The sequence below is a fragment of the Pseudonaja textilis genome, chromosome 3, assembly GCF_049901715.1.
Source record: "Pseudonaja textilis isolate UNSWEBS1 chromosome 3, rPseTex1.2, whole genome shotgun sequence".
NCBI classification, from domain to species: Eukaryota; Metazoa; Chordata; class Lepidosauria; order Squamata; family Elapidae; genus Pseudonaja; species Pseudonaja textilis.
This window is the reverse complement of record NC_141992.1, coordinates 81,263,133-81,290,293: the sequence shown is the minus strand read 5'-3', so window position 1 is coordinate 81,290,293 and position 27,161 is coordinate 81,263,133. Positions and strand designations below refer to the sequence as shown.

The following is a 27,161-nucleotide window of genomic DNA, read 5'->3' as shown; positions in this document are numbered from 1 at the left end:
ACCTATACTTGAATAAAGAATTTGCCAATAAAATAAGATACCAGATTTGTAAAATTGATTTGCTATTTGGATATACCCATATAAACCGTTCTCTCTCAGAGATATATTCTCATGCGTTCCCCTCTCTCCTTCCATCAGAAGTACCAAAGAAACCAGGAGATGGGGTGAGGGGGAAGACATTGGGGAAAAATAACGCTGGGGGAAAACAAGGAAAAAAGGAGATGAGGCAAGATGAAGAGGTAGCTGAGCTGAGGGAGGGAGAAGAAGAAAGAAACCAGGAATTCAAAATAGAGAATGTGATGCACAAATAGGGGAGAGATTCCCACCACCCATTCTGCTTCACTGAGGATTCCAGGAAAATGCTTGACATCAAGAGATAAGAGTGTTCGACTTGACACACGTTTCTTTTCTTTAAAAAAGCTGGAATTTCTCTGTTTGACAGAATAATGTTTCAAAGCCATGACTAATGGAGGCTCTCCATCCCATCCTAGATTCTGGACCCCTCATCCATAATGAGGAAGCAGCTGTCTTGCATTTGCAGTTATGTGATAACCCTCCCAGTGGGCTGGGAAAGTAGGCAACCTGTGTAGAATGTTTGGGAAAAATCCCCATGATTAACATTTTGTGTGCAGGTGAATAAGTTCATGAAGGCTAGTCATTTCCCATAATGGAGTGATTTCCTTCATAATAAACTTTAGCATGATTAAGAATACAGAGTCCAGGGGATTTATGAGGTTTTTATTGTTACTGCTTTTCAGAATTTTCTCAGAACCTTATCAACGTCATTTTCTGATGATTTAACCAAGACTATGGCAATGCAGTACCCATTGCCTTAAACTTCTACCATGGGTTAACATGCTGGTTAAAAAGCAATGCAACATCCTGTTACCAAAAATAATATATCTATTAAAGAACACGCTATGTTGAAGGCAAGAGCTTCCTCTTTAGAAAATTTTACTCTCTGGATAGATTTCCTGTAAAATATATGGTGTAATAGCACCATTCATGATCACACACACAACAGCTCCGAAATGAGGATTTGTAAGAAACATGCAAAACTAACATTCACCAATAACTGGAAATTTAAACAGTACGAAAATTTAGCAGTGCAAAATAAGGTTTTTGCTTCTCTGAAATATTATTTCTATTTTGTCTCATTCATGCCTTCATTGTTCTAACGGAAGCTTCTAAGTTGCATTTATACGTAAGTAAATATAGCAGCCTTCCACAGTCTGAGCTAATGGGGTTGCTGACAGTGAATGATGAGAGTTATAGTCCAAAATATTTGGATTATACCAAGAACGACAAGATTTAATACACAGCATAAAGCAGTAATTTATATTGAGTAATGGATATATTATGGATATATTACATTAAGGCATAGATAACCGAAGCCAGGTAAAGTTTTTCAGAGTGCCTACTGCATTGTACCATGGTCTTCATCTTGACACCTCATTGCAAAGATAAATTAAACAGAACAGAAGTGTATAAATGTTGGTGTTTCTTTCAGGAGAAAGGAGAGACAAGTGTTCAATATGAGCATAAATTTGATTTAATTAATTTAATTAATTGATACAACTGATACAATTACAGTGCTGCCACTATATTTAATAATGTTCTCATTCTGACAAACTAAAAACTATAGTTTGGTGGCAGCTTCTGAGAGGTGTGCCCCCAGCATACCTTTCCTCAAATTTCAATATCAATGTAACAAAAAAATACTAACAGTCAAGATATGGGCTTGACTTTTTAAGAAGAAATACCTAAGAGTAGAACCAGAATTAGGTTCTTCAAATTAAAAAATAAATTACAGGTAGTCCAACAAATTTCATTTGTAGGCATTTATTCTTTCCTCTCTTCTCAAATATGAGTGATAAAGAACACCTGTAAAGCATCCAGGGATTTGACCATGACCCCAGATTGCTTCCTTAGGACTACAACAAACAACTTCACTGAAGTTGTATCACCAGAGGTGGTATTCAGCAGGTTCTGACCAGTTCTGGAGAACCCATAGTGGAAATTTTGAGTAGTTCGGAGAACCAGCAAATGCCACCTATGACTGCAGATTTTATAGTATCCTTCCCCTGCCATGTCCACCAAGCCATGCCCATAGAACCGGTAGTAAAAAAAAAATTGAATCCCACCACTGTGTATCACCCTGAGTGAATCCTAGGACATTACAAGTGAACTACAATGTCCTGAACTCTGCATTCCATACAGCCACTAACCAGAAGCTGGGGAAGATTTTGCTGAGGGTAACTATATTGTGGGAGATGAGAATTTACTCCCTATAATTGCATTTATTTGCTATTAAGTTGTTTTTAAATAATCACAAAGTAGATAATAATACAGAGTAAAAATGTTTGTTGCTTGTTTATTTATTTAATTTTGCCCATCTTGCTATAGATTTTTTACTTATAGTATCCTTCATATGAAATAATAAGCATTTTCAGAAAATAAGACAAAATCATAACAAAAACCATAGCAACAAAGAACTGAGTGAATAGGTAAGTCATTGCCTGGAACAATTAGTATTGACTACTAATAGAGAATGGAAGGGCCTTGGAAATTATGGAGAAGCTACCACCACCAAGACTACCTTGAATCACATTCCATCTTAGACCCACAAATTTAATCACAAGTAGGACTTGTGGTTGCTGATCTCAATCAAGGGATTGGTTGCTGAGGAAGAAGGGACGTATTTAGAAAGTTTTTCCCCTACTCTGGTCAGGTACTGTCTCTGGATCGGAGATTAGTCCACCTGCTGAAACAATACCTGGGGAAACAGTAATTTTTAGGAGGGCCAGAGTGGTTAAATTCTTTATTCATTAATCTTGACTCTTAAGTGACCCTTCCTTATCTGTGAGTTTCTGTTTGTTCAGCAAATGTGACATTCTGACCGCATTGTTCCTGAATTTAAGTTCAGTTCTGTTTTCAAAAATGGAAACCCTTAAGAAATACTTATTAAATGTTAATGTTAAATAGATATCCAAAATCGCCTCATACAAGTTAAAGCTACCCTGTGCTGGCTCCTTCTGGGGAAAGTCTGTAATCACAGTGTTTGCCAGATGGCATGTGGTGTTTCTATTGACATAAATGTTTTATAAGCTAAGTAACTGCTCTGAATTTTCCAATTTTTTTCATGGTTGAAAGGACATTGGATGACTACACATAAGGAAAAGTGATTGATTTTTAAGAATGAAAATCATTACATTTAAGTACGGCACCTCTTTTCCCCTTCTGTTCTCTTACTTCTTAAGAAACAGCCACCAATAAATATCAGATGCTTGTCCAGTTCAGCTGCATTCCTTTGAGATGGATACTTATTGATATAGGTGCTGGCTTACAGAAGCCCTACTCAATTATCAGACAAGAACTCCTTGTCCTGTATCATGGATATAGCCAGAGAATGTGTGGGTAACTGGTCTGCACTTGGCAGCCTGTTTTGGCTTCTTTTCTAGGTCACTTTCCCATGTCCACCTCTGCATATTAAAGATCGCTTAGCTTCCAGCTTTCATTCAGAGAGAGAAAGCACTCTTTAGGGATTTAAAGAAAGATGCTGTCTTCAGGGGTACAGACTCTTATTTCACTTGTCCCCCAACTATATTTCTAGGTAGTCCTCAATTTACAACCGTTCGTTTAATGGCCGCTTAAAGTTATGACGGCACTACAGTTGCAATTGGTACTGGGACTTAAGACAGTGGCAGTGTCTCCATGATCAAAATTTGGGTGTATTTTTGATGGTTGCAGCATCTGAGGTTCATGTTATTTCCATGTGCCTTTTTCCCCCCAGGGAAGTTTAAAACAAAGACAATATGGAAAAGCGGGTTTGTTTAGCAACTGTAGCAAAAAAGCTGGTAATATCAGATACAACTCACACCTGCATCATTTAACGAAGGTAATTCCAGTCGCAATTGTAGATGTAAATTGGAGATTATCTGTCATCTGCCTGTTTGTTATTTCTCTTCCTAGTTAGCATTTTCAGTTTTAAAATGGGTATTGACACAACGGATTTCTAGAAACAAAAGAGGTAGCAGTTAAGGGAGTATAGTATCAAATGAGAAACAGAAAAACAAACCTCTTAGCTTGTTTGGAACACAGTTCCTGTCATGTTCAAATGCAGGATTATGATAGATGCATGCTATCTGCAAAGAGGGAAAATTATATAAAGTGCATTTCAGAGCTGCACGGTATTTTGAAGTCAGCTCCAAAAACATGCTTCAAACATGAAGTCCATGAATATAGCTCCTGTTTGCAAGAGCGGCATCTTTTTCAGAGATCTTGGGCAATTTCTGCAGAGATAATCCCTGTTCTGACCAAGGCTTCCCGAGACCATAATTAAGCACACACTTATTTAAACTCTTGTTTTATTTCAATGCTGGGTATTATGTTCATTCCCAGCTGGTAATGAGTCCCAAACAGTCCCTTCAAGATAAGCACCCACCTTTCTTTCCTTTGAATTGCTGCCAATAACTAGAGTGCCAAATGAATTATAAAAAAAACCAACCAAAGTACAAAGTCCACACAGAGCTTCAGGGATTAATCCGAACAGAACAAACGACTTTGCTTCCTACAAAGGTTTCTTCACCTTTACCAGTCCTTTATACTTTATGGGAGGGGCAATCACCTCCAAGCCTTACTCCTGAGTCGCTCCTTTTTTTTCAGCTGTTCTTGCCTTTTAGCAGCTCTGCACATACGTGCACTGGGAACAGGCTCCCTTTGTTTTTCTGCCTTGCTGCTGCCAGACTCCAGAGGCTCCTGAGTCAGCACCCCACTCCCTGCATCGGACACAGGGCTCTCGTCCGAGTCCTCTCCAGACTGATCCTTCTTCTTCACCACTGTCCGATTCCACTGCAGTCTGCACGGGCTGCCGGCGAACTACAACAATCCCAGGAAAAACTGCCTATTCATATTTTAGGATTTCTCTTTTGCCCAAGTAAGCTTCCATCAGGGTATAAAGCCTAATTGTTTTTGACAGACAGCCACAACTCCATCCACAGACATCTGGACACAATTACATAATCTGTAACCTTGGGAGCAGACCCTGTGGAGCAATTTCACCACTTTAGTATACTGAACAACTTTTGAGTTGTAAACAAAGTATGAACATGGTCAGATCTTCAAATTCCAAAGAGATGAAGACTTTGAAAGGCAAGCAGCTTACTCTCTCATAGATTGTTGTAGTTTCTTGGAGGCATTTTCAATACTGGATTACTTGCTTAGATAGAATTCTTCAACATAAATTACATTACTAATAAAATCTTGAACCCTAATATTCTGTGTCTGCAAAAGTGACTCCTGCTGAAGCATTTCCTTTTCAGTCATAAAACGTACTTGGGAATTTTGTCTAAGTCAAAATTGAACTTGAACTTTTTTACTACTATCTGCTATGATATTTACAGATGCAAAAATAACCTGGAAAATAAAATCCAGGACAAGTTTTCAAAATTCTATGAAAGACATCAACATTTTAAATTACTTCCATTAGTCAGAATTCAGGGGCAAATAGAAAATTGGTTTCAAATAACTGTCCATAACCCAGGAGAGTCAAAATCAATACAATTAAATATGTTCATTTAGTTCTATGTCAGATTGTGGACCAAGGGTTGTATCAGGAAATCTGTCTATCATAGACCAGCATCTGTCAGCAAAATGAATTTGGTTCCCTTTGCAAACCACTGTCCTTCCTAAATATCTTGAATATAGTCCTGTAATTCTATAATGGTATAAAAACCTTTTCCTGTTTTCTTTTGCAACCTGCAGTAGTTAAATAGCTATATATTCTATGATAGATAGCACCACCTGGTGGAAGAAAACCCAGAATTCAACTGTTTACAAAACCTGAGTTTTTCAACATAGTGGGAGAGACAAATGAAATATTTCAACATAATGGTATTAGCAGAAACATATTCTAATAAACACATGGTAATAATTACTTTTACATAAAAGTGCACCATTTAGAAATGTCCAGTTTCTACAAGGTTGAGTCAGAATGAGGTATGATTCTAACATGAAAATATTTCATATTTTTAAAACTTCATTTCACTAGATACATTATTAATTCAAAGCTTGCAATCACAAAAAATGTTCAGGGCAGCATCCAGAAACAGTAGAAATCAACTTGACTTGCATGTATAACTATATTTCAATTTCAATGGGTATTAGGGTGCAAACATTTACCTTTTATTAATATACACATCATGAAATCACAGCTGTCAGTTTTTAGTTGGAGTTAGCCTTCATAAACATCAACTCTTCCAAAGAATTTAGGATATCGTAATATATTGGTATAGTATATCTCCAGATCTAAGTGGAATGGCATTTTGTGACAGGTGTAGATGTTGTCAATGCAGATTTTTGAAGTGCTGTCTAACATTTTTTGGTATCACACAAAGTGTGCTGATAACCACTGTTGTTATTTATTAATTATGGTTCAGCCAGATGTTTAGACTGGATTTGGCATTTTGATTTACCTGAGTCCTAAGGACTTGGGGAAGACAGATGTTTTTATTTGATGAGGTTAAAGGGATTGTCACAGGATGGAAGCTGTCCCCAAAATGCTTTTTTGAAATTGACCGATGATGATTTTGTCCATGCTGTTTCTGTTCAACTGGTGTTCCAGAAGTTTTGGGATTACTGCCAAGGCACCTATAATTATTGGTACTATCTTTGCTTTCTTTTGTCGTAGTCAATTCTATTTCTATTTGCAGGTCTTTGTATTTTGCAATTTTCTCCAGTTTTTCTTCTCTTCTCTTCTGCTTATTATTATGTGCCATGAAGACATTTTTCACTCTTAGTGACCACATTGATTTTTTTCTGATGACAACCTGTCCCTAACGTGTTCTTTCAAATCTCCAAATTGTATACTTATTGCCAGTGTAACTGAGCATATCTTCCTTAATGCTGATCATTCTGTTCTTTCCGTCCGCTTTTCCCAGCATTAAGTATTTTCTACTTTCTTTTAAATCCTTGGAGGTTGTTTTTTTTTTTTGCTTCATTCAGAAAGAAAAACATTTTCCATTTTATTTATTTATTCGTTGATTTTGAATATTTCTGGATTCTTCATCTCCCTCAAAAAAGGACTTTGGACAATGTACAATCTCATTTTCCTGAGAACATAGGATTGTACTACAGAACATGTGTTGCTAGATATGTTGTAAAATTATAGTCATAACATGCTCATAAAAATTAATGCATATTAATCAAAACTGTTTTTAATGAATTATATTTAATTTTATAATTGGCAGTGTTTTGGTTTTTGCTTAAACTGCATGAATGATTAGCAACTTAATGCTAAACAAATAACAGATATAATTATCTTCATTTCCTACTGTATAAATTAATGTTATCAAGCAGTGTGTAACTTAGACTTTGCTCTAGCTGGGAGGTTATAACCAGATTGCAGTTTGAATGTTGTAGGATTTCCTTTATTCCACTTTCTTTTACATGATGTCAAAGTTCAGTAAAAGAAAGTGTACTTCAACGAGTTTTGAGTCATATATACAGGACCTCTTAATCATGTTTTACTCGGGGGAGGGGGGGCGGTATTTTGACAAGACAGATCCTAGCTCTCAGTGAGAGAAATCTACTAGTAAGTGCTTTCAAAATAAGTTGAGGGCCACAAAAACATTCAAGAGGAAAAACTCGGCAGCTCCGGCGGCTCCCGTTCCTTCTGTATTGTGAATGCATCAGCCTGTCTTTATCCAGGGCTATAAGAAGTGCTTATGAGGCTATGAGGGGATTTTCTTTACTAACTGGGTGGGTGGGCATTTTTACACACACTCTCTCTCTCTCTGCTCGACGACGAAAGGCACATTGAAATCCAGTCACACACGAGAACGGGAAACGCGCAACCTTCCGCCCGTCACCAACAAGATCCCATTTATTCTTATTTTATGCCTTGTAATTTACGGCGAGCTGGCTCTGGGCGCGCGCCTCCCCTCCAGCGCGGAATTGTTGCAAAACTTTGCACACCCGCCGCGAGCACCTTGTTCCCGGAAAGGCAAACAAAGGCAAGGCATGCGGGGAAACCCAGGCGCAAAGGCGACTCTTGCCGGGAGGCCCTTTCAGACCTTTTCTTCCCCCCGCCCCCGCCCCCGCACGCCGGTCTATAGACCAGGATGGCAGCGTGCTAAACCCGAGGCTGGGATACTTTGGCTAAATCTGTAGCCCGCACCCAGCTGCAGCCCGGCCTGGCCCAGCCCAGACTTCCCGACCTGAGGCTGGCAAAGCAGGAAGGAGCCGCCCAGGTTGCCCCAGCACCCAAAGCGGCAGGGGTGGGAAAGGAGGGAGTAGCATGGCGTGCTACAGAGGCGAGTATTCGGTAAGAGACCAAGCGCGGTATTTCCTTGAGGGGAGCTTTAGACGGGTGGCGCCCTCCCCTCACCGTTGCAGGAGGAATGGGGGGGGGGGGAACAGGTCAGAGAGGAAAAAGACCGGCTTCGGCTACTTGGCAGCAGCCCAGGACGTCGCTAACAACGCGGGAAAGTGGCGTTTTCTCTCTCCCCCACCGGTTACGCGTGGATGAGGCGCTGCCCGCAAAAGCGGACTGCGGTGCCTCCCAAGCCGACAGGTGCACGGAAAGACGGTATCGCTTCCACCGTAACGAGGTCTTTTCCCGCGGCGAGGGTTTTTTTTTTTCCCCTTGTGCATTTGTAACGCGGGGGGGAAGGAACAAGCCCCCCGATGGGTTCAGCTGGGTTGGCGAGTTGAGAAAAAAAAAAGTTGCAATGCGAGGAAAAGCAGAGTTTCTGCGTCTCTGAATGGGTTGCAAGTAGCAAAGGTCGACTATTTTTCAGGGATTCTTTTAAAGAAGGAGCTCTGCCCTACCCGGGACGAAAAGGTTTGGTCTCCTTGCACTTCGGTGGATCTGTGATTAGGTCCCATTGAGCTGGAATAGTCAGTGAATGGCGTTGGAACCGTCGTTAGTGGTCAGACGAATCTTTTTGGCAAAATTGGACTGATAGAATGAAGAAGTACTATCTAAGCTACCTTGTTTTCTTTGCGGGGGGGGGGGAGGCACGGTTTAAAAACAATGTAATTGGTAAACATTTGCATTTATACCTGTGTAGTTTATCCATTAAGGTCATCCTTAATCCTTAAGGTCATCTTAATCATCTTAATCCTTAAGGTCATTCATTAAGGTAATCCCATGTTTTCCAGCAAGAGTTAAAAATGTTGGAAATCACATTCTGTAATCCCTTTCCCCCCAAAGTTAGTTGCATTGAGAGTTAATGACTAGCCTCAAGTTACCTACCGTCTTACAGCTAAAATTTTCAAAAGAGTACAATATTTGTTGCCCAGGGTTGAACTGTGGAGTCCTTGGTATTCTCTGAGCTCAATTGTTTGCTTACCTTTTCATAACAAACTATGTAACATCAGCAGTGCTTAGTAAGAATAGAGTTCATTGTCATTTTATATACATGCCCTGTCAATATTGGTGGAAGTGGTCTTGAGAGAATATAAAATGAGAGCAAACTCCACTCCCTACTGACACTGATGAACTTACCCAGATTGGTAATGAAACCTTGGCAAGAAAACAATCAAACTTGGAGAGCACCAAGTACCCCACAGCTACATTTTAATTGTAAGCCTCCCAGAATTGATTTTCAGAATGAGATGGGCATCATATAAATATAATACATTAATAAAAATAAAGAGGAATCTGAACCAGGATCTCTAGCTCTTTGTGGTCATGAGTGGGTAGTGGAGTGATTTGCCCTAAAACTTTAGTCAAAACGTTTACATGCCATATAATTGCTGCAACTTTATTTACATTTTCTTATGATGTCGTATCAGTTAAGTCCTAGAGAATGCTATCCTAAGAGTACAGATAGTCCTCAACTTACAACCATTCGTTTAGTGACTGAAGTTACAACAGCTTTGAAAAAAGTGACTTATGACTGTTTTCACACTTATAACCGTGGTCAAAATTCATCTGGCATGTATTTATGGCAACTGGCATGTATTTATAATGGCTTTAATGTCCTGGGGTCATATGATCACATTTTGGGATCTTCTGACAAATGAAATCAATGGGGAAGCCAGATTCACCAAACAACTGCGTTACTGACTTAACTGCAGTAACTCATTTGTGTGTGTTACTGTGTCAAGAAAGGCCATAATATTGGGCAAAATCTACTTAACTGTATTGCTTAGCAACAGAAATTTTGGGCTCAGTTGTCATAAATCAAGGACTACTTGTAAGTTCTTGTTTGTTTCAGTAACATATTGAACAATTATGCAATATAGCTCAGTAAAGCCATTCAAAGTATTTGATAGAGGTGTTTTGCAACATGCGAGAGTAGGAACGACAACAAAAGTAACTTTGAAGTTTTATAGCAGCCACATAGTTTGTAAGGCTGCTTTAGAAGTACTTCCCATATCTCTCTGCATGCATATGCATGCACTGTTACTTTGTTTTGCAAGAGAGAAAAGCAAAATATTTGCTGTATATATGCATGTTTTGATGTTTTGCTTAGCCTTATGTACAACAACCACGAAAGGTTATAAGTAACTATGTCAATGGGTCATTTATATATGTATTACATATCTAAACAGCACTTCTTAAGGCATACAAAAATTAGCTAGAATGCATTGAATGAATTGTAAAAAATTATTATCGATAAAATCTGCAGCAATGAGATTGATTAGTCTCAATCTAAGAGAACTCAAAGATATTTCTGTTGAAGATTTTTTTCTGTTAAAACCATATAGCATGCTTCAATTGGCAAGGGAGATAGGGACCTTAAAAATATATAAGATAACTATTAGAGAAGTTACTTCTTCAGGTAATTCCTCCAGTTCATTTAGGGATTCAAAGTTAATTTTGTTAATACCCGTAACATTTAAGTTTATAATCTGATACTTGTGTGCTTAGTACAGATTAAACTAAAATGATTATAATCTGATGCTTGTATACTTGGTGCAGATTAAACTAAAATGAGTGACCAAGATATATCCATTGGATGGCATGCAAAAACAATACATTGTCTATCTAAACATCCTTAATGTTTAATGAATTTTAAAATATATCCTATTTGTGAATTTTAGGTTTCTGAAGATAGATTTCCTGAATCAAGAAAGTGGCGACCATTGATACATAGGAAATGCACAGACAAATTTTGGTTGATAATATTTTTCCTCTTTTGGGCAGGTTTGGTAAGTAAGAGTTCCTGCTGAAATAAATGTGTTGAAAAGAATGAGATGTGATTCAAATTGTTAGTGAATAATCTGATAAAAATATTTCTTTATTCTACTGCAGTCAGTACTCTTTGTGTATACAATTTCTGTGGAAGCAAAATTTTGCAATATTTTAACTGGTTTTGCGACTGTCTATTGATTATGTTATATCAGGGTGCAGTAACATAGCGGTTTCAGTATTTTATTGCAATTGAATATGTTTCTCTACCAATAGACCTGGTTCATTGCCAAATTGTTATATATAAGGATATAGATATGGGGAAATCAAATTTGCCACTAGATTGTTTAATGATAATCCCTTTTAGCAAGAGTTCCTTCCCTGTCTTCCAGATTCCTATATTTAGAATAATTGCTGTATAAGGTCAGGGATCCTTAGTCCTTTCAGAGCTTGGCTGTTCCTTGCAGATGCTTCATTGCCCAAACTAGGTAACATAATCAGTGCTAGTTAGGAGTGGGGTTTGCTCCCAATATATTTTGGAGTTAATCTATGCTCTTTGGCTGCTGGTAGCGAAATGTTTGAATCTTTTTGTTCCCTTTTTGACTTGTTGATTGTCTCTTTTGCATGGTAAGTAGATATTGTTTATGCACATGTCTATTGATGGCTAATTTGTCAGAGTGTGAGACTTCTAGAAATTCCCTAGTGTTTTTGGACTTGGCTTGTCTAGGATAGTCACAGTTTCTCAATTGAAAGTATGATTAAGTCTCTCCATATGTTTTGAAATTAAAGATTTTTGAACATGTCTTCTGATTGCAACCACATGGAATCAGCATAGCACATAAGCCAACTAAAGCCCTTCAAATATCCTAAGTAAACCAAAAGGCCTAGTAGCCCCAGAAGAAAAAACAGGAGTCATCTATAACATATAGTGCAGGGGTGTCAAACTGGCAGCCTGCAGGCCGGATGCATCACACACAGGCCACACCTTCCTTCTGTGAAGGGAAAAAAACGTCGCAAAACATCACATGATGGCAATGTGACGCAGCAAGTTTGACACCGGTGATATAGTGTAGTGCTGAAACAGTCACTACAAACAGGCAGAAGACTGACAGAACGCATGTATGAACACCAACTAGTACTCAGAAAACATGATTAATTAACTCCACATCAGACCAGCAATCAAGTAAACAATATCCCAATCAAGGAATGGCCAAACAGCCAACAGTAAACAGCCCAACCAAAGAATCTTTAAGACTGCCCCCCCTCCAAATGGTGACAGGCCAAGTCACTAGAACACGGGTGTCAATTTCCCAGCATCATGTTTCGTGATGTTTTTCCCATTTGCAGAGCTGGGTCGGGCGTGGCCTGCGCATGATGCATCCAGCCCATGGGCAGCCAGTTTGACACCCCTGCACTAGAATATAAACTGAAAGCAACCCTAGTATTAATTAGCACTGATGATATTACCTAGTTTGGGTAAAGGTAACTCTGGGTGGCTTACATAAAAATGTATCTATACATACGTGCTAAAAAAATAAACAGCAAAAATTAAAAACCAAGGATACACGGGGAGGCCAGGGTGCAGTGAGGAGAGGTGGAATCTGTTGTTACTCAATCAACCATCTCCACTGTGCTGTTCTCCCTTTAAATTTTCCAATAAAGGACATACTCTCCTTTATTAGTTATTTTAAGGTCATGTTTGGGGCAAGCTCGGAAGAGAAGGGAAAAATCAGGCTGTCACTTTCTGTTAAAGTGGGGCTGGTTACTAATCTGAACATTTTATTTCTCTTTTCATTTGGAGGAAAGATTTTATGGGTATCAATAAATATTCTTAGCGTTTCCTGATATGTTAAAATTCTCCTTATTAGCAAAGAAGAAAATGTTTTAACTTTATCGTATATCTCCCTATAACTATAAGCAGAACATTTTCTTGTCTTTCCTCTCTATTTTCTTTTCTTCACCCAAAAAGTCTATGGAATTATAAACACTAAGTATGCAAAGCAAAACTGTACAAAACTGTAAAGCAGTCACAGACTCCTGGAAATAGTTGAGAATCCTGTTGTCAGTAACTTTGCTGTTTGTGATTATCTGGGATTCTTTAAGCTGATCTTATCAGCTACTGAGGTCACTTAAGTGGCTTGAGTTGGAAAAAGCACCATGTATTTCTGAACAAACCAGAAGGTAAGGGAGAAGTATACACCAAATCCATACATAATATTCTGTTACAGCTTCTGATAAATGCTTCCCTTGACATAATTGCATTAAAAAGGAATCATAAATATACTTAAGGGTTGAAATAGTTAACCCTTAATGTTCAGTAGAAGGAATGGTATAAGTGTTGCAGATCGATGTGAATTCCAATAATAAAGTGGTGTGCATGTGCTTATAGATGTTTATAACAGGTTATGCTGTAACAGCTGGAGCTACAGAAAGGCTTATATTTGGATATGATAGCTATGGAAATGTTTGTGGTCGGAGGAATACACCTGTGCTTGGTGCACCTTTGTCAGGACAAGATATGAGAAATAAAAAGTGAGAAAATTATTATTTATACTATTTTAATATTATCTCCGTTATATTTGAAGTGAAATTTGATTCCTGAGAAATTCATAATTGGTGTGGCTACAGGTATTTTGCACAAAGAAAAAAATGCATAAATATCCTAAAGCAACAACTATATAACAATATTTGCTAAGATTCAATACATTTGGAAATCCTCTTAAGGCTTAAAATCAGCTTTTTGCTTAATATATTATTAGTTTATCCTATATATAGTATTGGTCAGAATAAAATTGCAGTAGTATGCAGTATGAAACATATTAATTAGAAATTCATTTTTGGTTTCAGTTAAAAAAAATATCTGTTTTTGATGCCTAGGTAAAAATTGTAGAGAAAGTAAAATACACATTTGATTCTTAAAGATTCTCTCTCCCATCCTTAGATTTGTGTTCTATTTGAATTCATGTGGTTTAAAAACAAAAAACCAGAACATCAAATCAACTGCATTATGTGTATCAAGCTGTCCACAGGAACAACTGAATTCTTCGGAAGATATCCAGCTATTTGCAAATAACAATGGTATGAATTTCTTTATAACCAGGGTTGTGTGTATATATTTATACACTCTGTGTGTGTGTGTGTGTGTGTGTGTGTGTGTGTGTGTATACACACACATGCATACATACACACAACCTTGTTTCTCACAAAATAAGGCCGGGCCTTTTTTTTCTTTTTGACCCCCCAAAAAACGGCTAGGCCGTCTTTTCGGGGTTGACTTAAATTTTGCCCTCCCACACTCCCTCACCTAGAGCGGTCCATGGAAAGCTATGCCTCCCTACCAGGCCGCTCCTAACAGCTGATCATGGTGGAGCGCGGAGAGCTCCTTACCCCCGCCAAGTGCCTTTGCCGCAGACCCGGGTATGGTGCTGGCTGCAGGCCGGGTCAGCAGGCGGGTGACGGTGTGGATAGCGGTGGCAGGGCACTTTGCGTCACGGGACATTCGTCGGCCGCCACTTCCTCTGCCGCCGTTGCTTTCCCTTCTACTCTCGCTGCGGCTTATGCCACATTCAGAGTGCTGCCAGCAGTGGCTGGACACACCCCGCTGCTGATGAGAACTGCCTGCCCTTCCACAGGGCATCGCTTTGCTTGATAGTTGCATCAACAACATCCTGCAAGTCGGTGAGTGATTTGGGCTTCGGTGGATAGAAGCAGTGGAGGGAGGGTGATGCCATCGTTTCTCTCCCCCCACATGCCCCACTTTGCTTCCTGTCCCAGAGCTTCAGGTCATGATCTCATCGGACTCTGTCCCTCCCACCTGCATTCTTCAAGTGGATTCTCTTGCCTCAATCAGCTGTACGGTTGGGCACTCTCCTCTTGCCCCAGCTGCCCGAAACCTCCCTGTGGACCTTTCCCCCCTCTTTAAGCTTTGCTTATTCTTATTCCCTCCATCAGTTCCCTAAGAATACAGACTGGTGGGGGAGGAGGAAGCTGAATGAATGAATCACCAGGAGAATCCTCTGGGAAGCTTGGCAGGGAAAGAAGGGGGGGAGGGAGAGAGGGAAGATTGTCTTTGGGATTTGCCAGGAGAAATCGAGGAGGTGGATTTCCATCCTATTTCTGTTCTTCAAGGAGATGAAGGTGGGGAGTGGTTACTTCTTCCATTTAAGGGAGTGCTAAGAGTGAATGAATGAATGAGCCTTCCAGTCCAAACATAAGAGAAAGGGAACCATCCTACAGATCCTTAGCACCCCCTTAAATGCACTCCCCACCTTCATCTCATTGAAGGACAGAAATAGGATGGAAATCCACCTCCTCGATTTCTCCTAGCAGCAGAGGAAGCGGCGGCCATCGAAGGTCCCATGACGCAAAGTGCCCCGCCGCCACTGCCCGCCCACTGACCCGGCCTGTAGCCAGCACCATACCCGGGTCTGTGGCAAAGGTGCTTGGTGTGGAGCTCTCTGCGCTCTGTCATGATGGCTGTTAGGAGCTGCCTGGTGGTGAGGTGTAGCTGCTCATGGACCGCTCCTAATGGCAAGTTTCGCCGCCCCCCAGCACCCCCCCACCCTTCCCCTAAATAAGCCCAAATTTTGGGGGCGGGGCTTAATTTAACTCATGCCAATAAAATAGTGCTGGGCCTTCCTATTGGGGGGGCGAAGAGAAACACGGTGTATATATAATAATTTTATTATAATGCTTAATAAAAGATTGAATAAAATTACTGATTTCAAATAAGCATGGTCGAAAATAATTTTTGCTGTTCCACATTTTTTTATTGCCATTATACATCATCACACTGAATAGTTTCTTTACGATGATCAGAGTTATGGAACCAATTGCTTATTAGAATTTCTAAAAGTTAACAGGCTTTAAAATTATCAATTTACATAGATTTTTGTAATAAAATGAATATTTTGCCCAGTTTACCGATTCTGCTTTCTCTTTTTTCATGTTTATGTCTTTTAATTATATTTTAGTTTTGCTATAACTTTAATCTTTAAGAAATTATGAAATGTAATCTATATTTTTCTTTTAAAAATGGAACAAATCAATAAAAAACAATTCCAATACCGGGCACATGACTCTGAACATATTTTATGGGTTTGTTTTCTGTAGGGTCTTGCCTTTGTGTTTACAGTTTGAATGCTAGCAGTTGTATACACGGATCCAAAGCTTCTGAACTTTGTCCCACCCTACCAGTGCCACCAAGGTAAGAACAACCGTGAGTGTTATTTATATAGAATGAAACACATTCAGTTCACTAGTTTTGCATTGAAAAGTTGCCCTTTTTCAGAATAAAACTCAGTAGTTTCAAGGAAGGTATGTTTAAAATGTTCTGCATATTCTAAGCACTCTACAGGTAGTCCTTGACTCCCAATGGCACTTGTGACTGGAATTTCTATCTCTAAGTAATGTAGTTGTAATTACATTGCTTAGCGATAGCAACCTCTGCAGTCCACTTGCCATCATTCCCTGAATTCCACAATTGTTAGACTAAACAACTTATTACCAGTGTTCTGAACCGGTTCCCAAAAATGACAGACCATCTGTAGTTAAATAAATGTTCCCTTTATTAGGAGCACCAGCAGCCCTAACAAAAAGTCTCTCTCTCCCTCATAACAGGCTAACAAGTATGTCCGATAGGGAGATGAATAATTGTCTGCCAGACCTATTCATCTCCTCCTGCTTTTTATCCCCAGAGCTAGAGTGGGGCTTCGCTAGTAGTGGTAGCTCTTCCGTCCCATAGACTTCCACTGCTCTCCTCTCCTCTGCCTTCTGCGCATCCCTGCGTCAGGCACTGGACCCAGCTGTTCCTCCTCTTCCTCATCAGCCATCTCCAGACCTGGGGCTGTTGACTCTCCCTCTGAGGGCTGATGGACGGCCCAGGCTCTGCCTCCATCTCTATTTCTGACAGTTCCATTCCCTCTTTTCCCATGGAGCTCTCAGATGGCCTTGATGCTGGCCCTGACTCCCATGCCACCGCTTCATCTGATTCGGCTGCTGAAGGGACCAGCAGCTGACAGGCCACAACAGTTGTGTTAACAGAGGGATACAATCAAGATCAAGGGAGCCACTAATACCACTCTATAAAGCCTTAGTAAGACCACACCTAGAGTACTGCATCTGGTTTTGTTCACCACATTATAAAAAGGATGTTGAGACTATAGAAAGAGTGCAGAGAAGAGCAACCAGGATGATTAGGGGACTGGAGACTAAAACATACGAAGAAAGGTTACAGGAACTGGGCATGGCTAGTCTAGTGAAGAGAAGGACCAGGGGAGACATGATAGCAGTCTTCCAATATTTGAGGGGCCGCCACAGAGAGGAAGGGGTCAAGCTATTTTCTAAAGTGCCTGTAGGCCCGACAAGGAATAATGGATGGAAACTGAACGAGGAGAGATTTAATCTGGAAATAAGGAGCAACTTTCTGACAGTGAGGACAATCAACCAGTGGAACAGCTTGCCCTCGGAAGTTGTGGGAGCGCCATCACTTGAGACTTTCAAGAAGAGATTGGACTGCCATTTGTCAGAAATGGTGTAGGGTCTCCTGCTTAGGCAGGGAGTTGGACTAGATGACCTACAAGGTCCCTTCTAATTCTGATTATCTGTTAATCTGTTAAGCCAGCTTCCCACAATCAGTGAGAAAGCCAGCAGGAAGTTGCAAGTCCCAGGCTCTCAGGCAATAAGTGGCTGCTACCAGGTGGGGGAGGATGTGAGAAGGGGTGCAGTGGAGGATTGGGGAGGGTACATGAGGGGCTGTGCACAGTATGGGGAAAGTGCATATGAAGGTGTGAGGGCGTGTGTGACTTTCATTCGAGTGTGTTCACTTTTTAACTATTATATATATATATATATATATTGTCCCAGTGTGTCTTTTCCGGTGTTTAATCGATGTGTTCCACGGAACCTCAAATGCTATTCCAATTTCGCACCTGTATTAATAGATGTGGTAAATGAGGAGGATATCTTTCATCGTATTCTGGGTGGGCTTATGGCAGGAAGAGATACAGTAATGGGACTATGCATCTTTTCATTAGGTAAGTTGAGTCTCAGTTTATTTCACGTAAATGTTATTTATATTTATCTTTTAAAATGTTATTAGTGCATTACAAGACATATGCAACTTTGCTCTGTTATTTATCTTCAAACAAACAAAGGCAAAATTACCCATGAAGACACAATTTTATTACTCATTGAAATATATTACTGAAATGTAGAATGGAGAATTTTTCAACTAAATATATATATTTAACTGAAAAATTCTCCATTCTACATTTCAGTAATGTATTTCAATGAGTAATAAAATTGTGTAATTCAGTTTTTACAAAGAGGAAAATAATTCTGAATATAAATGCAATGAAAATGAAAGAACAACATAAGAAAAATGGAAACTTGATCCATTAAAAATAAACAATAATAATAATAGAACCTAAATAAAAATATGGTACTGAATTGGAAGAGAAATTGCATTAATTTCTGTCTCAAAGTGATAAGACCTGCATGAAGATATATAGAATTTATTGTTAAAAGGCAATGCACGTGCATAGTAAGGCTGCCATTAGATACTGTAATGTTTGGCAATTAAATTGGCAAGGAATGCAATTTTCATCCTTAGGTTCAAAGAAATTTTCCTTGTACTCCACTTAATTAGCTTGTTAAAATAAGCAATCTATTCCATTGTTTTCATTGCAGTTTTGTCTGCCCTAATGATGTTAGCCTTCAGATGCATCAATATGCTCGTGGTCCATATTTTTCTTACAATATTTGTATTTGGATTATTATGTAAGTATAATTATAATTTAATTTACAATTTAGCAAAACTGAACGTTCATGCTAAATTATTTCACCAGCTGTACATTAACATGAGGGCTTTTCACTTCTTTTTATCCTGATGAAAATCTCCCATACCCTGAAAACCATAAGTCAGAAATCTTACAATGTAAAGAGCTACTTGCAGAAAAAAAAATAACATTCATGGTTCTTTCTATGTTTCATTTTAAAACCACTAATAAATAAAGTGATTTACTGAAGAAATAGATCTGATTCTCCTGACATCTAGTTTACTAGCAAATGAAAAATAATTTCAGTAGGATTCATGGGTTAATACTCAAACATGTACTTTGAATATTAAAGTCTCTGGCATCTGAAGGGACTCAGAAGGACAAGAACATTTTGTCTTAGATCTTGGAGAACTCTTGTTCTCTTCTTAATTATTTGATCAGGCATTCCTGACTCTTGAACATGTTTAACATAAATGTTTTTAGAGAGCTGGTGGTGATGAAGAGAATTAGCAAAAAATACCTGTATTCCAAAAGACAAGTATATTGAGCCACGGTGGTGCAACGGTTAGAGTGCAGTACTGCAGGCTACTTCTGTTGCCTGCTGGCTACCTGCAATTTGGCAGTTCAAATCTCACCAGGCTCAAGGTTGACTCGGCTTTCCATCCTTCCGAGGTTGGTAAAATGATCCCAAATTATTGGGGGCAATATGCTGACTCTGTAAATTGCTTAGAGAGGGCACTGTAAAGCGGTATATAAATCTTAAGTGCTATTGCTATATTTGGAAAGAAAAATAAATTAACCAATAACGTGCAAAAGTGGAATTAAGTTCTAAATACCAAGCTATTTATTTCATTTTTTTATTTATATACATTTATTTTACAAAAAAAAAAAAGAAAATTAAAGGTCTTCTAGTCAAACCCCCCGCTCCACCATTCAAGACAAGTGATTGTCCTATCTCTTAGAATGCAGGATAAGACAAGTCTTGGGCTATCAATGTGGATAAATTGCCCTGTTCTGTGAAATAAAATTAGGGGTGGGGGGGATAGAACCTCTCCCTTATTGCTAAATTGTGGAGTAATAGATCAGCTTTATCAGCATCAGAGGTGGTATTCAGCAGGTTCTGATGAGTTCTGAAGAACTGGTAGCAGAAATTTTGAGTAGTTCAAAGAACTGTCAAATATCACCCCTGACTGGAGATTTTACAGTATCCTTCCCCTGCCACGCCCACCAAGCCATGCCCACAGAACCGGTAATAAAATAAATTGAATCCCACCACTGATCAGCATCCAAAAAACATGCTACATTAGCAAGAACCTGAAATCTTACCTAACTCTACCACATATTACAGTAAGAATTGTAGGAAACTGAGGAAAATGGTTTTACAGAAACTCTCATGAGCTTTGCAAGTTTTCCTTGTGCAGACATTCAGTTCCACACAGTTTAAACAGAGGAAGTGATTTTCTGCTTATAGTTTCCTCTCAAAAAAATTGTTTTTGATTTCCATTTAAACCAGTTAGTGATTCTTCCTGCCATCTTTCCAACAATCTTTGTACCACTCAAGAATGATCTGTAACCGGTATTATTTATTATTAAACTTGCATGCTGTCCATCTCGCCAAAGGTGACTCTAGGTAGCTTACAAGCATTTTTTAAAATGCTCTATAAAATATTAAATAAACTATATAAAGAGCTTAAATTTAAAAATGCAATTAAAATAAAATTAAGCAGGATGGAGAGAGAGAGAGAGGGAGCAAAGTGTTCACAGGGAAGAGGGGTTGCTATCTACTCCACTAGCCAGCTCCAAAGTGCCACACACCGACTGGGGCTCCAGGCTAGTTGGCACAACCAGGTGCTCTAAGTCTTTAAAAAGGCCAAAAGGATAGGAGTAGATCTGACTTTGTGGGGCAAGATGTTCCAAAGGGCAGGAGCCATGGCAGAAAAGCCTCTTCTGGCTAAAATTCCTTGGCTGAAGATTTTTTAAGGAGATGCAAACCCATGTGTTCATTTATACCCAAAGAACCTAGTTACAATCAAACATCCTTAGCAGGTAGTTGGAGTAGAAGTTGATATGCATCAATATTATTGTCTCACAAAAATGCAAACTAGAGTAAAATTTCAGTTTGTTATACCCTTTTTTTGTACCAACCTTAATTGTTTAGTCTCTTTGGAACCGCAGTTGAATCATGCTGAGTAAACGCTTGATGATAAGCTTAATATGCCAGTGCTGCTCTTTTATCTTTTATATTAAATAAACATGGCTCGATTTTTCTGTTTGTTCTAGTTGTCTCAGGTGTTATGTGGTGGCTTTATTACAATAATAGCAGCGGGCCCAGCATAGAATTAGAAACTGAAAAAGAAAATATGAAATTATTATATGGACTTTCTATTATATCTACAGTTATTGCGGTAAGGCATCTATGTATATTATAACTAATATTCTATGGATACTTTATTCAATATAGCTGGGATAGGACTTCATCAGAAATATTTGCTAAACTGAAAGCCTACAGTTAATTTCTTGTTTTTAATTGCTTCTATCGATTAAATTGCTTCTAGTAGGTATATACAATCTGTAAAAAGCCAGTGTTCGTGCAACTGAACATACACAAATCGGCATTTGCTGCAGGTGAATTATCCTTCCTCTATTTGGTTATAATGTAGAAACATGTACCTTCTATCTTCTATCTGTTGCTCAGTAGTGAATGCTAGGAAAGATGGTGCTCTATTATTACCTTGGATCCTGCTGTGAATACCCGATCCACACCTAAGGCAGGGCTATCAAACTCATGGCCTGTGGGCAAGATGTGTCACGCGCTGCCCACGCCCAGTTTAGTGAAGGGGAGAAAAGTCCAACTATATCACATGACGCCACCGTGAGGATGCGAGTTTGACACCTCTGACTTAAGGTGTTGCTGTTTTAAGTCATAAACACATCTCATGTACATCAATCTGAAACTTTTCAAATTATATTTGATTGACACATTTGTTTTTCACTATACCCTTCTTATATTAATTGCTGCTAAGGTTTTATTTAATTATTTAAGAGGACTGATACATGAAAAGTAATAGCATCAGTCATAATATCCAAATAAGTCAGATTTCAGGGATGCCTGGATGCAGCTTATTTTTTATTTTGAATTAATCTATAATCTATTCTAATCTATTTTCAGAATCTTTAGGGAAGACAGTTAGAAGATCCAGTTGGTCAGTAATGGAACTTGATGTAAAATACTCTGTACATGACTGACTCAAACCTTATAGTAAGGTTTGGCTAGAATGTATTTCTAAAATCTACTTGATAAATTCTATTAGTAAATGAATGTCAGGTTACAATGGAATAGGACATAAGCTGTAGAGAGAGAAAGCATACAGCTGCTGCACTTGTGGATTGTCCCAATGTGAATTAGGCTTTTGTGTCCGTCATCAGATTCAATTAATAGAGATTTGTGGGCCCCAAGCGTCAGCAGTAGCAATGTTTTTGCCTCATTAACCACTATACCCAGTTTCTGGCACAAGGAGGCAGCAGATATATCAAGGAAGACAGCTTCATTAACAATACACAAAATATTTTGTGTTATATTTTGAATAAACGTTTTACTTAACATTTTTAGCACTGGACTGTTAAGATAAAGATCTTTCAGTGTATGAAAAGAGACAGATCAAACAAACTGCACCTCATTTTTAATCATACATATGGCTGGTCTTTATGTTATTGCATTTTCCTGCTGTATAATTGTAGCTGCTTATATTTAGATCAGTAAGAAAACTTAAAAAAAGAAGTATCTAACAAAAACATACTCATTTGTTGAAGTTATGTTTGAGCCTTTTCTACATAGAATCTGTGGTTTTCACAGTGTATCTTCTACACCTTTTCTTGGGCAGAATTGTGATGCAAAACAGTGATTATGGTATTGAAATTTTTATTTCTGTGTTGGTGCATGTATAATGTAAATTTGTAAGACTACCTGTGTCAAAATTATTTGGTTAGTGGACAAATGAAAAATTATGTGCAGTTACTAAAGACTTGATTCTCATTTGTTAATACCAAACATTCTAATGCATTATTTTTCTTTTTATAGGTGATCCTAATTGTCCTGATAGTGTTATTAAGAAAGAAGATTCACTTAATTCTTCAGCTCTTTCACGCTGCCAATAAAATAATTGGCAAAGCCCCCTTTTTGTATTTTCAGCCTATTTGGACGTTTGTAATACTTATTTTATTCTGGGTGTATTGGGTGGCTGTGCTACTTAGCTTAGGAACTGCAGGTCAGTAATGTTACATTGATTCTCTTTGCTACATAAATATATCATTTTTCGCTGATGATCAGAAGTTATTAAAATTGTCCCAAGGCTTGTAAATACGTTTGTGCATGAGTGTTGCACAAGCTATTTTGTTTTCTAGAATTGCAAAATATTGTGGATCTAGAACCAATCAAGCTAGACCCTACATTGATTATTGTCTGATTATCATAGATTGGCTTAACTTGTCATTTTATAAACAATATATCCTAGCCCTGTGTATTTACTTATCTTGTTATTTGACCTTAAGATAGAAAACAGCATTTCCTACAAAAAGAAAAAATATCCAATTTCTCTTAGTTGCACTTAAAGAAGCTTGGATGGTTATGGTCTTGAGTCAAGATAGTAAAATTGGTAAACCCATACTTCTTCAAAATGTATAGTATTGCTTGAATCAAGAATAATTTTAATTATATGATTTAATATAGTTGCTAAGGCAGTGGTTTTTTTTGTCTATACTATGGAAATAAAGGAGAGGGTTAGAAGTCCACCGATCATATATAAATAAGGATTAGTATGAATACAATTGTATGAGAATACAATATCAATGCAAAAATTAGCAGTCAGCCAACCAGTTGCCTCTTTACTGTGAAGGAACAATTATTTCTTAATTTTGTTAATATTTGCAAAATGTTAGAATGAAAAAGTAATTGAAAAACTATTCAGTTGATGTAGATATATCCCCAAATTTCCCAAATTTTAAAAAAAAACACATTGAGGGATAAAGTCACAATGATGCTCTTCTGTTATCAAAACTTTGCAGTTTAACAGATATGCCTATTAGTATTGTTTCTGCTATATGAAGTTTTCCTCATTTTCCCCAGCTTCCTCTGTTAAAATTATATTGTGTGAAATAGAACTTAATATATCCATTGAGATTGGTTTTATATGCTGTGTCCCTCTCTAAAAGGAATGCCAATGCTAGGATTCAAATACAAAATAAGTATAAACACACCTCTTATATTAATACATAAATTTAAATAATAAAACCATTCTGCAAGAATAAAAGCCACGAGGGAAATTATTTGTTGATATTTTAAAATGACTCTAGAATACTCTATGGATTGAAGTGAAGCATTATAATTAATTGTATTACAATCTAGGAGTTACTAACATAACGAAAACAGGGTGATTTGTAAAATAACATGGATATTTTCCATATTACAGTGAAACCTATATCCGTGTAGGTGTCTCTGGCAGATAGCATTCTCCTGGAGAGAAAAATTGTGGACTTTGATCCACAATTCATTTAGTAGGATATGAGCCTTATCTTCAAGTGACCTTGCTCTGGTGGATTCCAAATCTAATTATGATGCTGGTTTAGGTTTCAGGATTCAAGTAGTTCTGGACTCGATGCCACAATCCTAATGGATGTGGCTTGCTCCTCCTTGTATAAGAATCTAAGCCAAACCATTGCTTGAAGTAGGGGTCCTGAAATCTAACATTAAATGCTGCTCTTTATGTTCTACCACTTAAACCAATAGTTAGTAGATACTTTAAAATGTCTTTATAACACTTTATTGTGTTCTGTCACTTTAATATGGAAATACAAATTAGTAGATGTGTGTGACTGAAAAAAAATTGGCATTATCAATGTGCAGATTTTCTTTAGCTGACCTAGCTAATGTGTTGTTAGGTTACAAGGAAACACTTTCTATAACCTTGAAAAGACAGCTAGCTTGCCTTTATATGTAGGAGTGTGATTTGAAGGTCACATATTTCCTAGACAATGTGCTTCACTTAGAATACTTATAAAGTCTTTTCTCTTTCAGTCCCTGCCCAGCCCTCCATTTAGAAGCAGTTAGAAGTTCTAATTCATTATGGACATGTTAATGTCTGAAATTGATAGAACGGTAACAGCCATTAGACCTGTTAGAAAGTTTCCTTGTTTGCTTTGCATTTTTTCCCCAGGGTAAGATATTCAGAAAAAAAAAAAAAGAAGTACGACATGAATACATTACCCTTTTCTCTGTATGTATGTATTTTCTAGTATAGATGCACATTCTTGTCTGCTTTTGAAATCGTTTTAATTTTATAAATCTTTGTTTTCTCTCCAGGAATGTTGATCTTTATGTTAGCTATACTTAATATAGCTTAGTTTTGTTATAATTAATAAAGGCAGTCCTTATTTAATGACTGTTTTGTTTAGCAACTGTTCGCAATTATTATGGTGATGAAAAAGTAACTAATGAATCCTGATATTTATGACTTTTGCTGGTCTGTAAAGCAAAGCAAAATTTAGATCATAGGCATGGTTGCTGCTTCACTTAGTGACCACTTCACCTAATAATGGAGTTGCCAGTCACAACTGTAATTGTTATACAAGGACTACTTGTATATACAAAGCTGTCTCAGTTTTAAAAGTTTAAAGTTGTAGCTCCTTTTGATGTAACTTAAAACGTTTTGGAGCTGCACTTTGTTCCTTGTTTTTAGTCTGTCTAGTTTTTATTTTTTTAGCATAAACATCTTAGTCTGACGTTTATCTTTTTATACATTTTTATTGTCTTAATTTTTTTATCTATAATTGGTTTTAAATATTTTCATTATAAATTGTTTCTAAAACACAATAAAAAAGAAGTTGAATAATTAATAATTAATACCAGTATAAAATGTAAAGACTGATATATATATGTCAAAGCAAGTCCACCACGTTCAAGAATGTTTATTTTCAGTAAAAAAAAAAAGTCCACCACGTTTTAAAATGTTTATTTTCAGTAAAAAAAAAAATTAAAAAAAACAACGTTGAATAACAGCTGGATAAACTAAAAAAGGACAGTAGAAGAATATTGATTTCTATTCTTTGTGCCTTAAATTTATAGGCAGTGCGCAAGTCATTTCAGGAGGACAAGTGAAATACAAAATTCGATTTGGAATCCGCTACATGTGGTGGTATCATTTACTAGGGCTTATCTGGACAAGTGAATTTATTCTTGCATGTCAGCAAATGACTGTGGCTGGAACTATAGTTACTTGCTTCTTCAACCGGTATGTACGACTTACAATCTAATTGCCAAAACCTTGTTTCTAAGCTTACTTTTACTGTATTTTTAAGTGATTAGGGGGGAAAAAATCAAAAAAGACCTGTAAGCATATATAAACAAGCCCTCTGGAAGTCATTGGATTCCTTTATAAACAGTATAAACAGGATTATATAATTACTGAGGAATGTGATGAGAGCAGTTGATCTTTATTGGCTGATGTTCTATTCTGTGAACTAAGTGGCTTTCTTTAAAATCTTGCTTGTCTCATTAATTCAGTGGCTGCATTCATGCCTAACACAATCTATAATTTAGTAGAGCATCAACAGAATTCAGACTTCTGGACTTTCCCACACTACTTCTGCTATTCTGGCATAACTTTGGGGAAAAGATGAGAAACATTTGCTGTTTTCAACTAACAGCAGTTTCTCATTGGATACAAACTAGAGCGGGCTTTAAATTAATGGTTTGTTTATATCCAGAAAGCTTAAATCACACTTTGTAATCCAAGGTTTTTATCAAAACCATAGTTAAACAATTGCAGATTGTGTTTTATGTGCATTTTATTACAAAAAATTTAAAAGAAAATAAAACTAACAAACTGATACAGGATAAGAAGAAGAGAGAGAGGAAGAAAAAACAAAAGTACAGAAGGTATGAGGAAGCTTCTTATTTCCTCTGCTGTCTGGTTACTTTTTTCTTTTACCCATTTTTTCTAATCAAACAACAAATCATAAGTATATTCTTTTCTGTTTTCTGCAAAAAAGTCTATAAAGGGATTTTAGTCAACCATACATACTGTTTTTGGCTTCAATTATACTTTAAAATCTTTTGAATTAATTATTATTTATATCTCAAAAGTTTTTCAGCTTTTTTTACATGTCCCCCCCAAATGATAAAATGTCACTTCACATTGTTCACATTTCTAGCAAAGATCTGAAATACCTTTACACATTCTAGATAATTT

The 27,161-nt window shown here is 37.6% G+C and overlaps 1 protein-coding gene across 4 annotated transcripts in view; it reads left to right on the top strand.

Moving 5' to 3' along the window:
* Nucleotides 1-7,990: 7,990 nt before the first annotated feature.
* Nucleotides 7,991-27,161, top strand: part of SLC44A3 (solute carrier family 44 member 3) — a 41,145-nt gene continuing 21,974 nt past the window's right edge. For 3 of the 4 annotated variants that reach the window (XR_015742928.1, XR_015742927.1, XM_087930193.1), the window contains exons 1-10: nucleotides 7,991-8,323; nucleotides 11,053-11,160; nucleotides 13,530-13,672; nucleotides 14,082-14,218; nucleotides 16,253-16,346; nucleotides 18,005-18,174; nucleotides 18,830-18,919; nucleotides 21,199-21,323; nucleotides 22,997-23,183; nucleotides 26,036-26,201. Coding sequence is in view for 2 of the 4 variants with exons in the window: in XM_087930193.1 (XP_087786319.1) it covers nucleotides 8,297-8,323; nucleotides 11,053-11,160; nucleotides 13,530-13,672; nucleotides 14,082-14,218; nucleotides 16,253-16,346; nucleotides 18,005-18,174; nucleotides 18,830-18,919; nucleotides 21,199-21,323; nucleotides 22,997-23,183; nucleotides 26,036-26,201 (1,247 nt within the window). In the remaining 2 variants the exon portion in view is untranslated. The remainder of the gene's footprint in view (nucleotides 8,324-11,052; nucleotides 11,161-13,529; nucleotides 13,673-14,081; nucleotides 14,219-16,252; nucleotides 16,347-18,004; nucleotides 18,175-18,829; nucleotides 18,920-21,198; nucleotides 21,324-22,996; nucleotides 23,184-26,035; nucleotides 26,202-27,161) is intronic. The other variant, XM_087930194.1, reaches the window with a different exon arrangement.